This window comes from Oncorhynchus gorbuscha, unplaced genomic scaffold (assembly GCF_021184085.1).
Source record: "Oncorhynchus gorbuscha isolate QuinsamMale2020 ecotype Even-year unplaced genomic scaffold, OgorEven_v1.0 Un_scaffold_748, whole genome shotgun sequence".
NCBI lineage: Eukaryota > Metazoa > Chordata > Actinopteri > Salmoniformes > Salmonidae > Oncorhynchus > Oncorhynchus gorbuscha.
This window is the reverse complement of record NW_025745791.1, coordinates 311140-327452: the sequence shown is the minus strand read 5'-3', so window position 1 is coordinate 327452 and position 16313 is coordinate 311140. Positions and strand designations below refer to the sequence as shown.

The 16313-nt window shown below is 50.5% G+C and overlaps 1 protein-coding gene across 2 annotated transcripts in view; it reads right to left on the bottom strand.

Moving 5' to 3' along the window:
- Nucleotides 1–421: 421 nt before the first annotated feature.
- The window catches only part of LOC124020014 (liprin-alpha-1-like), a 91359-nt gene continuing 75467 nt past the window's right edge, over nucleotides 422–16313 (bottom strand). For both annotated transcript variants that reach the window (XM_046335434.1, XM_046335435.1), the window contains 3 exons: nucleotides 2609–2637; nucleotides 1772–1896; nucleotides 422–560 (listed from right to left, as the gene is read on the bottom strand). In XM_046335434.1, coding sequence (XP_046191390.1) covers nucleotides 556–560; nucleotides 1772–1896; nucleotides 2609–2637 — 159 coding nt within the window. In that variant the 3' untranslated portion in view covers nucleotides 422–555. The remainder of the gene's footprint in view (nucleotides 561–1771; nucleotides 1897–2608; nucleotides 2638–16313) is intronic.

The window sequence follows — 16313 nt, the reverse complement described above, 5'->3', positions numbered from 1 at the left end:
TGTTAACGAGACGGAACCAGTCTTTCTCCTGTTAACGAGACGGAACCAGTCTTTCTCCTGTTAACGAGACGGAACCAGTCTATCTACCACTAGTACCACTACTGACTTATCTATGTTGCATCACTGACAGAAGTGGTGACAAGATGTGGAAACACCTACTTCTTCTGCAGTTTCCTGTTCTTCTCAGCGGGGCCGCCTAGTTTGCCCAGCCCCGGTGCATCCTGGGGAGAGGTCTCTGCCTCGGGGGTACCAGCTGTGAGGAGAGATGGAGGGTCAGAGGTTAAAGTCGGTGCAGGTAGTCCCTTCCTGTTTCAGCTTGTTTTCTTCTGTTTGCTGCCTAATGAACTTGAACCAGCAGGCATGTTTTAGGAGGGGACTGACCTTGGCTGCCAGGGGACTCCTTGCTCCCTGGGGGGCCTGGCCGACCCTTCTCCTTCTTGCCGAAGAGGCGCCCGATGGAGGACTTGATGCTCTTCTTCTTGGCTGCCTTGTTCAGAGAGTCCTGACTGCTGTTACTGCTGCTGGGGTTACTACCCTGGCCGTCCTGTAGGGTGGTCATACTGAGACAGAGAGAGGAGGGGTGAGAGGAAGAGAGAAAAGGGGGATCGAAAGAGAGAAAAGGGGGATCGAGAGAGAGAAAAGGGGGATCGAGAGAGAGAGAAAGGGGATCGAGAGAGAGAAGGGGGAGCGAGAGAGAGAAGGGGGAGCGAGAGAGAGAAGGGGGAGAGAGAGAGAAGGGGAGCGAGAGAGAGAAGGGGGAGCGAGAGAGAGAAGGGGAGCGAGAGAGAGAAGGGGGAGCGAGAGAGAGAAGGGGGAGCGAGAGAGAGAAGGGGGAGCGAGAGAGAGGGGAAGAGAGAGAAGGGGAGCGAGAGAGAGAAGGGGAGCGAGAGAGAGAAGGGGATCGAGAGAGAGAAGGGGATCGAGAGAGAGAAGGGGATCGAGAGAGAGAAGGGGATCGAGAGAGAGGGGAGCGAGAGAGAGAAGGGGGAGCGAGAGAGAGAAGGGGGAGCGAGAGAGAGAAGGGGGAGCGAGAGAGAGAAGGGGAAGAGAGAGAGAGAGAAGGGGGAGAGAGAGAAGGGGATCGAGAGAGAGAAGGGGAGCGAGAGAGAGAAGGGGAGCGAGAGAGAGAAGGGGAGCGAGAGAGAGAAGGGGAGCGAGAGAGAGAAGGGCGAGAGCGAGAGAGAGAAGGGGAGCGAGAGAGAGAAGGGGAGCGAGAGAGAGAAGGGGAGCGAGAGAGAGAAGGGGAGCGAGAGAGAGAAGGGGAGCGAGAGAGAGAAGGGGAGAGAAGGGGAGCGAGAGAGAAGGGGAGCGAGAGAGAGAAGGGGAGCGAGAGAGAGAAGGGGAGCGAGAGAGAGAAGGGGAGCGAGAGAGAAGGGGAGCGAGAGAGAGAAGGGGAGCGAGAGAGAGAAGGGGAGCGAGAGAGAGAAGGGGGAGAGAGAGAGAGAGAGGGGGGGAGCGAGAGAGAGAAGGGGAGCGAGAGAGAGAAGGGGAGCGAGAGAGAGAAGGGGAGCGAGAGAGAGAAGAGGAGAAGGGGAGCGAGAGAGAGAAGGGGATCGAGATGAGCATGAATGCATAGAGAGATATACAGAGAGAGAAAGAGAGAAAGCGAGGGAGAGAGATGTGGATAGATAGATTGAAAGATCAGAAACAGAGGGATGAAGGGATGGATGAACAGGACAGATAAGAGAACGACAGAAGGAGAGAGAGAGAGAAACATGGCTATTGTAGAAAACAGAGTGAGATATTGTTTAGGCAGAAAGGGGCTTCCTACCTGCGGATGTCCCTGATGTCCTCATGGCTGGCAGTGTGGCTGGCCCCCTTGTGCAGGCGCATGGAGCGAGGGGTGGTGGGAGGAGACGTCTCACACTGGATTGTGGTCTTGTCGTCCTGGGCAGACTAGACATAACACAGGGACACTCAGTCAGTCACTGTCTTCTAACAGGAAAAGGGGGTAGAGGAGGAGAGCTTTTAAAAAGCGTCTCCTCCCTCTCTGTATTGAGTGGATGGGGAGGACAGAGGAGAAGACAGACTAGTTCTTCAACCTGGAAAGAAGAAAATAACAGTCTCCCCTCACTTTGTGACGTGTTCATTTCAGGAAGTTCAAGACACTCAGGGTTTGGGAAGTGCAGAGGTGAGACACGCGTGACGGGGGGGAGTCAAGGTTTGAGGAAGTAAGGGAGTGTGGGGTTGGGAAGACACGTTTTAGGGGGGGTGTAGAGACTAGACTACAGGTTATGGTTGGGAAGACACGTTTTAGGGGGGTGTAGAGACTAGACTACAGGTTATGGTTGGGAAGACACGTTTTAGGGGGTGTAGAGACTAGACTACAGGTTATGGTTGGGAAGACACGTTTCAGGGGGGTGTAGAGACAGACTACAGGTTATGGTTGGGAAGACACGTTTCATGGGGGGTAGAGACTAGACTACAGGTTATGGTTGGGAAGACACGTTTTAGGGGGTGTAGAGACTAGACTACAGGTTATGGTTGGGAAGACACGTTTTAGGGGGTGTAGAGACTAAACTACAGGTTATGGTTGGGAAGGTGCAGGCAGGCAGGCAGGGTAGAGGTCAGAGAGAGAGAGCAGTAACTAGCGTGGTCTCTAGATTACCTTTTGCGGTGCTTGCGCAGGTCACTAGGCTGAAGCATGGCAGCAGAGGAGGAGAGAAGAGAGGACGTTAGATACACACACTACCAGCAGAACAGAAAGCCCAGCACAGGCACACACACTACACAAGGTGTGTGTGGAGGGAGAGAGTCTGCACAAAGAGACACACACACACAGAGAGACAGACACACACACTACCAGCAGAACAGAAAGCCCAGCACAGGCACACACACTACACAAGGTGTGTGTGGAGGGAGAGAGTCTGCACAAAGAGACACACACACACAGAGAGACAGACACACACACAGAGAGACAGACACACACAGAGAGACAGACAGACCAGTGAAAGAGTAAAGTCCAACATGCAGTTGAGGACAAAACTGTGGAAATCAGGTCGACCATGTTACACACACAGTCCTCTACTGTCTGTCTCCCCACCCACCACCCTACATCACTCTATTGTCTCTACATCACTCTATTGTCTCCTCCTACCACCACACACTACATCCCTACTGTCTCCTCACCACCACCCTACATTACTACATCACTCTATTGTCTCCCACCCTACCACCACCCTACATTACTACATCACTCTACTGTCTCCCCCTACCACCACCCTACATTACTACATCACTCTATTGTCTCCCCCTACCACCACCCTACATTACTACATCACTCTACTGTCTCCCCTACCACCACCCTGCATTACTACATCACTCTATTGTCTCCCCCTACCACCACCCTGCATTACTACATCACTCTATTGTCTCCCACCCTACCACCACCCTACATTACTACATCACTCTACTGTCTCCCCCTACCACCACCCTACATTACTACATCACTCTATTGTCTCCCCCTACCACCACCCTACATTACTACATCACTCTACTGTCTCCCCCCTACCACCACCCTACATTACTACATCACTCTATTGTCTCCCCCTACCACCACCCTGCATTACTACATCACTCTATTGTCTCCCCCTACCACCACCCTACATTACTACATCACTCTATTGTCTCCCCCCTACCACCACCCTGCATTACTACATCACTCTATTGTCTCCCCCCTACCACCACCCTACATTACTACATCACTCTACTGTCTCCCACCCTACCACCACCCTGCATTACTACATCACTCTATTGTCTCCCCCTACCACCACCCTACATTACTACATCACTCTATTGTCTCCCCCTACCACCACCCTGCATTACTACATCACTCTATTGTCTCCCCCCTACCACCACCCTGCATTACTACATCACTCTATTGTCTCCCACCCTACCACCACCCTACATTACTACATCACTCTACTGTCTCCCCCCTACCACCACCCTACATTACTACATCACTCTACTGTCTCCCCCTACCACCACCCTACATTACTACATCACTCTATTGTCTCCCCCCTACCACCACCCTACATTACTACATCACTCTACCCCCCCTACCACCACCCTACATTACTACATCACTCTATTGTCTCCCCCTACCACCACCCTACATTACTACATCACTCTATTGTCTCCCCCCCACCACCACCCTACATTACTACATCACTCTACTGTCTCCCCCTACCACCACCCTACATTACTACATCACTCTATTGTCTCCCCCCTACCACCACCCTACATTACTACATCACTCTATTGTCTCCCCCTACCACCACCCTACATTACTACATCACTCTATTGTCTCCCCCCTACCACCACCCTACATTACTACATCACTCTACTGTCTCCCCCCCTACCACCACCCTACATTACTACATCACTCTACTTACTACATCACATCACTCTATTGTCTCCCCCTACCACCACCCTACATTACTACATCACTCTATTGTCTCCCCCTACCACCACCCTGCATTACTACATCACTCTACTGTCTCCTCCTACCACCACCCTACATTACTACATCACTCTACTGTCTCCCACCCTACCACCACCCTGCATTACTACATCACTCTATTGTCTCCCACCCTACCACCACCCTACATTACTACATCACTCTACTGTCTCCCCCCTACCACCACCCTGCATTACTACATCACTCTACTGTCTCCCCCCTACCACCACCCTACATTACTACATCACTCTACTGTCTCCCACCCTACCACCACCCTATTACTACATCACTCTACTCCCCCTACCACCACCCTACATTACTACATCACTCTACTGTCTCCCCTACCACCACCCTGCATTACTACATCACTCTATTGTCTCCCACCCTACCACCACCCTACATTACTACATCACTCTACTGTCTCCCACCCTACCACCACCCTACATCACTCTACTGTCTCCCCCCTACCACCACCCTACATTACTACATCACTCTACTGTCTCCACACCCACCACCCTACATCACTCTATTGTCTCCCACCCTACCACCACCCTCTACATCACTCTATTGTCTCCCCCTACCACCACCCTGCATTACTACATCACTCTATTGTCTCCCCCTACCACCACCCTGCATTACTACATCACTCTATTGTCTCCCCTACCACCACCCTACATTACTACATCACTCTATTGTCTCCCCCTACCACCACCCTGCATTACTACATCACTCTATTCTCCTCCTACCACCACCCATTACTACATCACTCTACTGTCTCCCCCCCTACCACCACCCTGCATTACTACATCACTCTATTGTCTCCCCCTACCACCACCCTGCATTACTACATCACTCTATTGTCTCCTCCTACCACCACCCTGCATTACTACATCACTCTACTGTCTCCCCCTACCACCACCCTGCATTACTACATCACTCTACTGTCTCCCCCCCTACCACCACCCTACATTACTACATCACTCTACTGTCTCCCCCTACCACCACCCTGCATTACTACATCACTCTACTGTCTCCCCCTACCACCACCCTACATTACTACATCACTCTATTGTCTCCCCCCTACCACCACCCTGCATTACTACATCACCTACCACCACCCTGCATTACTACATCACTCTACTGTCTCCCCCTACCACCACCCTGCATTACTACATCACTCTACTGTCTCCTACCACCACCCTCATTACTACATCACTCTACTGTCTCCTACCACCACCCTACCACCACCCTACATTACTACATCACTCTACTGTCTCCCCACCTACATTACACCACTCCTGTCTCCCCCTACCACATTACTACATCACTCTATTGTCTCCCCCTACCACCACCCTGCATTACTACATCACTCTACTGTCTCCCCCTACCACCACCCTACATTACTACATCACTCTACTGTCTCCCCCCTACCACCACCCTGCATTACTACATCACTCTATTGTCTCCCCCTACCACCACCCTTACTACATTACTACATCACTCTATTGTCTCCCCCTACCACCACCCTACATTACTACATCACTCTATTGTCTCCCCCTACCACCACCCTACATTACTACATCACTCTATTGTCTCCCCCTACCACCACCCTACATTACTACATCACTCTATTGTCTCCCCTACCACCACCCTACATTACTACATCACTCTATTGTCTCCCCCCTACCACCACCCTACATTACTACATCACTCTATTGTCTCCCCCTACCACCATTACTACATCCCTATTGTCTCCCCCCTACCACCACCCTGCATTACTACATCACTCTATTGTCTCCCCTACCACCACCCTACATTACTACATCACTCTATTGTCTCCCCCTACCACCACCCTACATTACTCCCACCCTACCACCACCCTCACATCACTCTATTGTCTCCCCCTACCACCACCACCCTGCATTACTACATCACTCTATTGTCTCCCACCCTACCACCACCCTACATTACTACATCACTCTATTGTCTCCCCCTACCACCACCCTGCATTACTACATCACTCTATTGTCTCCCCCTACCACCACCCTGCATTACTACATCACTCTATTGTCTCCCCCCTACCACCACCCTGCATTACTACATCACTCTATTGTCTCCCCTACCCCACCCTACATTACTACATCACCACCCCCCCCTACCACCACCCTTTACTACATCACTCTATTGTCTCCCCCTACCACCACCCTGCATTACTACATCACTCTATTGTCTCCCCCTACCACCACCCTACATTACTACATCACTCTATTGTCTCCCCCTACCACCACCCTACATTACTACATCACTCTATTGTCTCCCCCTACCACCACCCTACATTACTACATCACTCTACCTCCCCCTACCACCACCCTACATTACTACATCACTCTATTGTCTCCCCTACCACCACCCTACATTACTACATCACTCTATTGTCTCCCCCCCACCACCCTACCACCACCCTACCACCACCCTGCATTACTACATCACTCTATTGTCTCCCCCTACCACCACCCTACATTACTACATCACTCTATTGTCTCCCCTACCACCACCCTACATTACTACATCACTCTATTGTCTCCCCCTACCACCACCCTACATTACTACATCACTCTATTGTCTCCCCCTACCACCACCCTACATTACTACATCACTCTATTGTCTCCCCTACCACCACCCTACATTACTACATCACTCTATTGTCTCCCCCCTACCACCACCCATTACTACATTACTACATCACTCTATTGTCTCCCCCCTACCACCACCCTACATTACTACATCACTCTATTGTCTCCCCCTACCACCACCCTACATTACTACATCACTCTATTGTCTCCCCTACCACCACCCTACATTACTACATCACTCTATTGTCTCCCCCCTACCACCACCTACATTACTACATCACTCTATTGTCTCCCCCTACCACCACCCTACATTACTACATCACTCTATTGTCTCCCCCTACCACCACCCTGCATTACTACATCACTCTATTGTCTCCCCCTACCACCACCCTACATTACTACATCACTCTATTGTCTCCCCCTACCACCACCCTACATTACTACATCACTCTATTGTCTCCTCCCTACCACCACCCTACATTACTACATCACTCTATTGTCTCCCCTACCACCACCCTACCACCTACCCTACATTACTACATCACTCTATTGTCTCCCCCTACCACCACCCTTACTACATTACTACATCACTCTACTTGTCTCCCCCCTACCACCACCCTCATTACTACATCACTCTATTGTCTCACCACCACCCTGCATTACTACATCACTCTATTGTCTCCCCCTACCACCACCCTGCATTACTACATCACTCTATTGTCTCCCACCCTACCACCACCCTGCATTACTACATCACTCTATTGTCTCCCACCCTACCACCACCCTACATTACTACATCACTCTATTGTCTCCCCCTACCACCACCCTACATTACTACATCACTCTATTGTCTCCCCCCTACCACCACCCTACATTACTACATCACTCTATTGTCTCCCCCCTACCACCACCCTGCATTACTACATCACTCTATTGTCTCCCCCTACCACCACCCTGCATTACTACATCACTCTATTGTCTCTCCCTACCACCACCCTACATTACTACATCACTCTATTGTCTCCCCCTACCACCACCCTACATTACTACATCACTCTATTGTCTCCCCCTACCACCACCCTACATTACTACATCACTCTATTGTCTCCCCCCTACCACCACCCTACATTACTACATCACTCTATTGTCTCCCCCTACCACCACCCTACATTACTACATCACTCTATTGTCTCCCCTACCACCACCCTACATTACTACATTACTACATCACTCTATTGTCTCCCCTACCACCACCCTACATTACTACATCACCACCCCCCCTACCACCACCCCCTACATTACTACATCACTCTATTGTCTCCCCCTACCACCACCCTACATTACTACATCACTCTATTGTCTCCCCCCTACCACCACCCTACATTACTACATCACTCTATTGTCTCCTCCTACCACCACCCTACATTACTACATCACTCTATTGTCTCCCCCTACCACCACCCTACATTACTACATCACTCTATTGTCTCCCCCCTACCACCACCCTACATTACTACATCACTCTACCCCCCACCACCCTACCACCACTCTATTGTCTCATTACTACATCACTCTATTGTCTCCCCTACCACCACCCTACATTACTACATCACTCTATTGTCTCCCCCTCCTACCACCACCCTGCATTACTACATCACTCTATTGTCTCCCCCTACCACCACCCTACATTACTACTCACTCTATTGTCTCCCCTACCACCACCCTACATTACTACATCACTCTATTGTCTCCCCCTACCACCACCCTACATTACTACATCACTCTATTGTCTCCCCCCTACCACCACCCTACATTACTACATCACTCTATTGTCTCCCCCCTACCACCACCCTGCATTACTACATCACTCTATTGTCTCCCCCTACCACCACCCTGCATTACTACATCACTCTATTGTCTCCCCCTACCACCACCCTACATTACTACATCACTCTATTGTCTCCCCCTACCACCACCCTACATTACTACATCACTCTACTGTCTCCCCCTACCACCACCCTACATTACTACATCACTCTATTGTCTCCCCTACCACCACCCTACATTACTACATCACTCTATTGTCTCCCCCTACCACCACCCTGTTACTACATCACTCTATTGTCTCCCCTACCACCACCCTACATTACTACATCACTCTATTGTCTCCCCACCACCCTACCACCACCCTACATTACTACATCACTCTATTGTCTCCCCCTACCACCACCCTACATTACTACATCACTCTATTGTCTCCCCCCTACCACCACCCTACATTACTACATCACTCTATTGTCTCCCCCTACCACCACCCTACATTACTACATCACTCTACTGTCTCCCCCTACCACCACCCTACATTACTACATCACTCTATTGTCTCCCCTACCACCACCCTACATTACTACATCACTCTATTGTCTCCCCCCCCACCACCCTACATTACTACATCACTCTATTGTCTCCCCCCTACCACCACCCTACATTACTACATCACTCTATTGTCTCCCCCCTACCACCACCCTACATTACTACATCACTCTATTGTCTCCCCCTACCACCACCCTGCATTACTACATCACTCTATTGTCTCCCCCCTACCACCACCCTACATTACTACATCACTCTATTGTCTCCCCCCTACCACCACCCTACATTACTACATCACTCTATTGTCTCCCCCCTACCACCACCCTATTACTACATCACTCTATTGTCTCCCCTACCACCACCCTGCATTACTACATCACTCTACTGTCCCCCCTACCACCACCCTGCATTACTACATCACTCTATTGTCTCCCCCTACCACCACCCTGCATTACTACATCACTCTATTGTCTCCCCCTACCACCACCCTGCATTACTACATCACTCTATTGTCTCCCCCTACCACCACCCTCATTACTACATCACTCTACTACATCCCCCCTACCACCACCCTGCATACATCACTCACTCCTACATTACTACATCACTCTATTGTCTCCCCCCTACCACCACCCTACATTACTACATCACTCTACTGTCTCCCCCCTACCACCACCCTGCATTACTACATCACTCTATTGTCTCCCACCCTACCACCACCCTACATTACTACATCACTCTATTGTCTCCCCCTACCACCACCCTACATTACTACATCACTCTATTGTCTCCCCTACCACCACCCTACATTACTACATCACTCTATTGTCTCCCCCTACCACCACCCTACATTACTACATCACTCTATTGTCTCCCCCCTACCACCACCCTACATTACTACATCACTCTATTGTCTCCCCCCTACCACCACCCTACATTACTACATCACTCTATTGTCTCCCCCTACCACCACCCTACATTACTACATCACTCTATTGTCTCCCCCCACCACCCTACCACCACCCTACATTACTACATCACTCTATTGTCTCCCCCTACCACCACCCTACATTACTACATCACTCTATTGTCTCCCCCTACCACCACCCTACATTACTACATCACTCTATTGTCTCCCCCTACCACCACCCTGCATTACTACATCACTCTATTGTCTCCCCCCTACCACCACCCTCATTACTACATCACTCTACCTCCTACCACCACCCTACATTACTACATCACTCTATTGTCTCCTCCTACCACCACCCTACATTACTACATCACTCTATTGTCTCCCCCTACCACCACCCTACATTACTACATCACTCTATTGTCTCCCCCTACCACCACCCTACATTACTACATCACTCTATTGTCTCCCCCTACCACCACCCTACATTACTACATCACTCTATTGTCTCCCCCTACCACCACCCTACATTACTACATCACTCTATTGTCTCCCCCCTACCCCACCCTACCACCACCCTCCCCTACATTACTACATCACTCTATTGTCTCCCCCCTACCACCACCCTACATTACTACATCACTCTATTGTCTCCCCCCCCTACCACCACCCTACTACATCACTCTATTGTCTCCCCCTACACCACCCTGCATTACTACATCACTCTATTGTCTCCCCCCTACCACCACCCTATTACTACATCACTCTACCTCCCCCTACCACCACCCTACATTACTACATCACTCTATTGTCTCCCCCTACCACCACCCTACATTACTACATCACTCTATTGTCTCCCCCTACCACCACCCTACATTACTACATCACTCTATTGTCTCCCCCCTACCACCACCCTGCATTACTACATCACTCTACTGTCTCCCCCCTACCACCACCCTACATCACTCTACTCCCCCTACCACCACCCTCACTCTACTGTCTCCCCCTACCACCACCCTGCATTACTACATCACTCTATTGTCTCCCCCTACCACCACCCTTTACTACATCACTCTATTGTCTCCCCCTACCACCACCCTACATTACTACATCACTCTACTGTCTCCCACCCTACCACCACCCTGCATTACTACATCACTCTATTGTCTCCCCCTACCACCACCCTACATTACTACATCACTCTACTGTCTCCCCCTCTGTCTACCACCACCCTACATTACTACATCACTCTATTGTCTCCTCCTACCACCACCCTACATTACTACATCACTCTATTGTCTCCCCCTACCACCACCCTACATTACTACATCACTCTATTGTCTCCCCCCTACCACCACCCTACATTACTACATCACTCTACTGTCTCCCCCTACCACCACCCTACATTACTACATCACTCTATTGTCTCCCCCTACCACCACCCTGCATTACTACATCACTCTATTGTCTCCCCCTACCACCACCCTACATTACTACATCACTCTATTGTCTCCCCCCTACCACCACCCTACATTACTACATCACTCTATTGTCTCCCCCTACCACCACCCTACATTACTACATCACTCTATTGTCTCCCCCTACCACCACCCTACATTACTACATCACTCTATTGTCTCCCCCCTACCACCACCCTACATTACTACATCACTCTATTGTCTCCCACCCTACCACCACCCTACATTACTACATCACTCTATTGTCTCCCCCTACCACCACCCTACATTACTACATCACTCTATTGTCTCCCCTACCACCACCCTTACTACATCACTCTACTGTCTCCCCCCTACATCACTACATCACTCTATTGTCTCCCCCCTACCACCACCCTACATTACCCTACTTACTACATCACTCTACTGTCTCCCACCCTACCACCACCCTACATTACTACATCACTCTATTGTCTCCCACCCTACCACCACCCTACATTACTACATCACTCTACCTCCCCCCTACCACCACCCTGCATTACTACATCACTCTATTGTCTCCCCCCCTACCACCACCCTGCATTACTACATCACTCTATTGTCTCCCCCCCACCACCCTGCATTACTACCACTCTACCCTACATTACTACATCACTCTATTGTCTCCCCCCTACCACCACCCTACATTACTACATCACTCTATTGTCTCCCCCTACCACCACCCTACATTACTACATCACTCTATTGTCTCCCCCACCACCCTACATTACTACATCACTCTATTGTCTCCCCCCTACCACCCTACATTACTACCACTCTATTGTCTCCCCTACCACCACCCTTTACTACATCACTCTATTGTCTCCCCCCTACCACCACCCTACATTACTACATCACTCTACTGTCTCCCCCTACCACCACCCTACATTACTACATCACTCTATTGTCTCCCCCCTACCACCACCCTACATTACTACATCACTCTACTGTCTCCCCCCTACCACCACCCTACATTACTACATCACTCTACTGTCTCCCCCTACCACCACCCTGCATTACTACATCACTCTACTGTCTCCCACCCTACCACCACCCTACATTACTACATCACTCTATTGTCTCCCCCCTACCACCACCCTACATTACTACATCACTCTACTGTCTCCCCTACCACCACCCTACATTACTACATCACTCTCACTCTACTGTCTCCCCCTACCACCACCCTGCATTACTACATCACTCTATTGTCTCCCCCCTACCACCACCCTGCATTACTACATCACTCTATTGTCTCCCACCCTACCACCACCCTCCCACCCTAACATTACTACATCACTCTACTGTCTCCCCCCTACCACCACCCTGCATTACTACATCACTCTATTGTCTCCCCCCTACCACCACCCTACATTACTACATCACTCTATTGTCTCCCCCTACCACCACCCTGCATTACTACATCACTCTACTGTCTCCCCCCTACCACCACCCTACATTACTACATCACTCTACTGTCTCCCCCCTACCACCACCCTACATTACTACACTCTATTGTCTCCCCCTACCACCACCCTACATTACTACATCACTCTATTGTCTCCCCCCTACCACCACCCTGCATTACTACATCACTCTATTGTCTCCCCCTACCACCACCCTGCATTACTACATCACTCTATTGTCTCCCACCCTACCACCACCCTGCATTACTACATCACTCTATTGTCTCCCCCCTACCACCACCCTGCATTACTACATCACTCTATTGTCTCCCCCCTACCACCACCCTGCATTACTACATCACTCTACTGTCTCCCCCCTACCACCACCCTGCATTACTACATCACTCTATTGTCTCCCCCTACCACCACCCTGCATTACTACATCACTCTATTGTCTCCCACCCTACCACCACCCTACATTACTACATCACTCTACTGTCTCCCCCCCTACCACCACCCTACATCACTCTACTCCCATCACCACTACATTACTACATCACTCTACCCCCCTACCACCACCACCACATCACCTCCCACCCTACACCACCCTGCATTACTACATCACTCTATTGTCTCCCCCCTACCACCACCCTACATTACTACATCACTCTATTGTCTCCCCCCTACCACCACCCTATCACTCTACTGTCTCCCCCTACCACCACCCTGCATTACTACATCACTCTATGTCTCCCCCCTACCACCACCCTGCATTACTACATCACTCTATTGTCTCCCCCTACCACCACCCTACATTACTACATCACTCTATTGTCTCCCCCCTACCACCACCCTCCACATTACTACATCACTCTATTGTCTCCCCCCTACCACCACCCTACATTACTACATCACTCTATTGTCTCCCACCCTACCCCTACCACCACCCTGCATTACTACATCACTCTATTGTCTCCCCCCTACCACCACCCTGCATTACTACATCACTCTATTGTCTCCCACCCTACCACCACCCTACATTACTACATCACTCTATTGTCTCCCTACCCTACCACCCCTGCATTACTTACTACATCACTCTATTGTCTCCCCCCTACCACCACCCTGCATTACTACATCACTCTATTGTCTCCCACCCTACCACCACCCTACATTACTACATCACTCTACTGTCTCCCACCCTACCACCACCCTATTACTACATCACTCTACTGTCTCCCCCTACCACCACCCTACACCACCTCTACATTACTACATCACTCTACTGTCTCCCCCCTACCACCACCCTGCATTACTACATCACTCTACTGTCTCCCCCCTACCACCACCCTACATTACTACATCACTCTACTGTCTCCCCTACCCTACCACCACCCTGCATTACTACATCACTCTACTGTCTCCCCCTACCACCACCCTGCATTACTACATCACTCTACTGTCTCCCCCCTACCACCACCCTGCATTACTACATCACTCTACTGTCTCCCCCCCTACCACCACCCTGCATTACTACATCACTCTATTGTCTCCCACCCTACCACCACCCTGCATTACTACATCACTCTACTGTCTCCCCCTACCACCACCCCATTACTACCACCACCTCTACCACCACCCTTTACTACATCACTCTACTGTCTCCCCTACCACCACCCTGCATTACTACATCACTCTACTGTCTCCCCCCTACCACCACCCTGCATTACTACATCACTCTATTGTCTCCCCCTACCACCACCCTACATTACTACATCACCCTACACCACCCTACTGTCATTACTACATCACTCTACTGTCTCCCCCTACCACCACCCATTACCACCACCCCCCTACACCACCCTACATCATCACTCTACTGTCTCCCACCCTACCACCACCACTGTCTCATTACATTACTACATCACTCTATTGTCTCCCCACCCTACCACCACCCTACATTACTACATCACTCTACTGTCTCCCCCCTACCACCACCCTACATTACTACATCACTCTACTGTCTCCCCCTACCACCACCCTGCATTACTACATCACTCTATTGTCTCCCCCCTACCACCACCCTGCATTACTACATCACTCTACTGTCTCCCACCACCACCCTACCATCACTCTACTCCTACATTTACTACATCACTCTACTGTCTCCCCCCCACCACCCTACATACCACCACCCCCTGCATTACTACATCACTCTATTGTCTCCCACTCCCCCTACATTACCACCCTACATTACTACATCACTCTATTGTCTCCCCCCTACCACCACCCTACATTACTACATCACTCTACTGTCTCCCCCCCTACCACCACCCTACATTACTACATCACTCTACTGTCTCCCACCCTACCACCACCCTACATTACTACATCACTCTACTGTCTCCCCCTACCACCACCCTGCATTACTACATCACTCTATTGTCTCCCCCCCTACCACCACCCTGCATTACTACATCACTCTATTGTCTCCCCCCTACCACCACCCTACATTACTACATCACTCTATTGTCTCCCCCTACCACCACCCTGCATTACTACATCACTCTATTGTCTCCCACCCTACCACCACCCTACATTACTACATCACTCTACTGTCTCCCACCCTACCACCACCCTACATTACTACATCACTCTACTGTCTCCTCCTACCACCACCCTACATCACTCTACTGTCTCCCCCTACCACCACCCTGCATTACTACATCACTCTACTGTCTCCCCCACCACCCACCACCCTACATTACTACATCACTCTACTGTCTCCTCCTACCACCACCCTGCATTACTACATCACTCTACTGTCTCCCCCTACCACCACCCTGCATTACTACATCACTCTACTGTCTCCCCCCCCCCTACCACCACCCTACATTACTACATCACTCTACTGTCTCCTCCTACCACCACCCTGCATTACTACATCACTCTACTGTCTCCCCCTACCACCACCCTACATTACTACATCACTCTACTGTCTCCCCCTACATTACTACATCACTCTACTGTCTC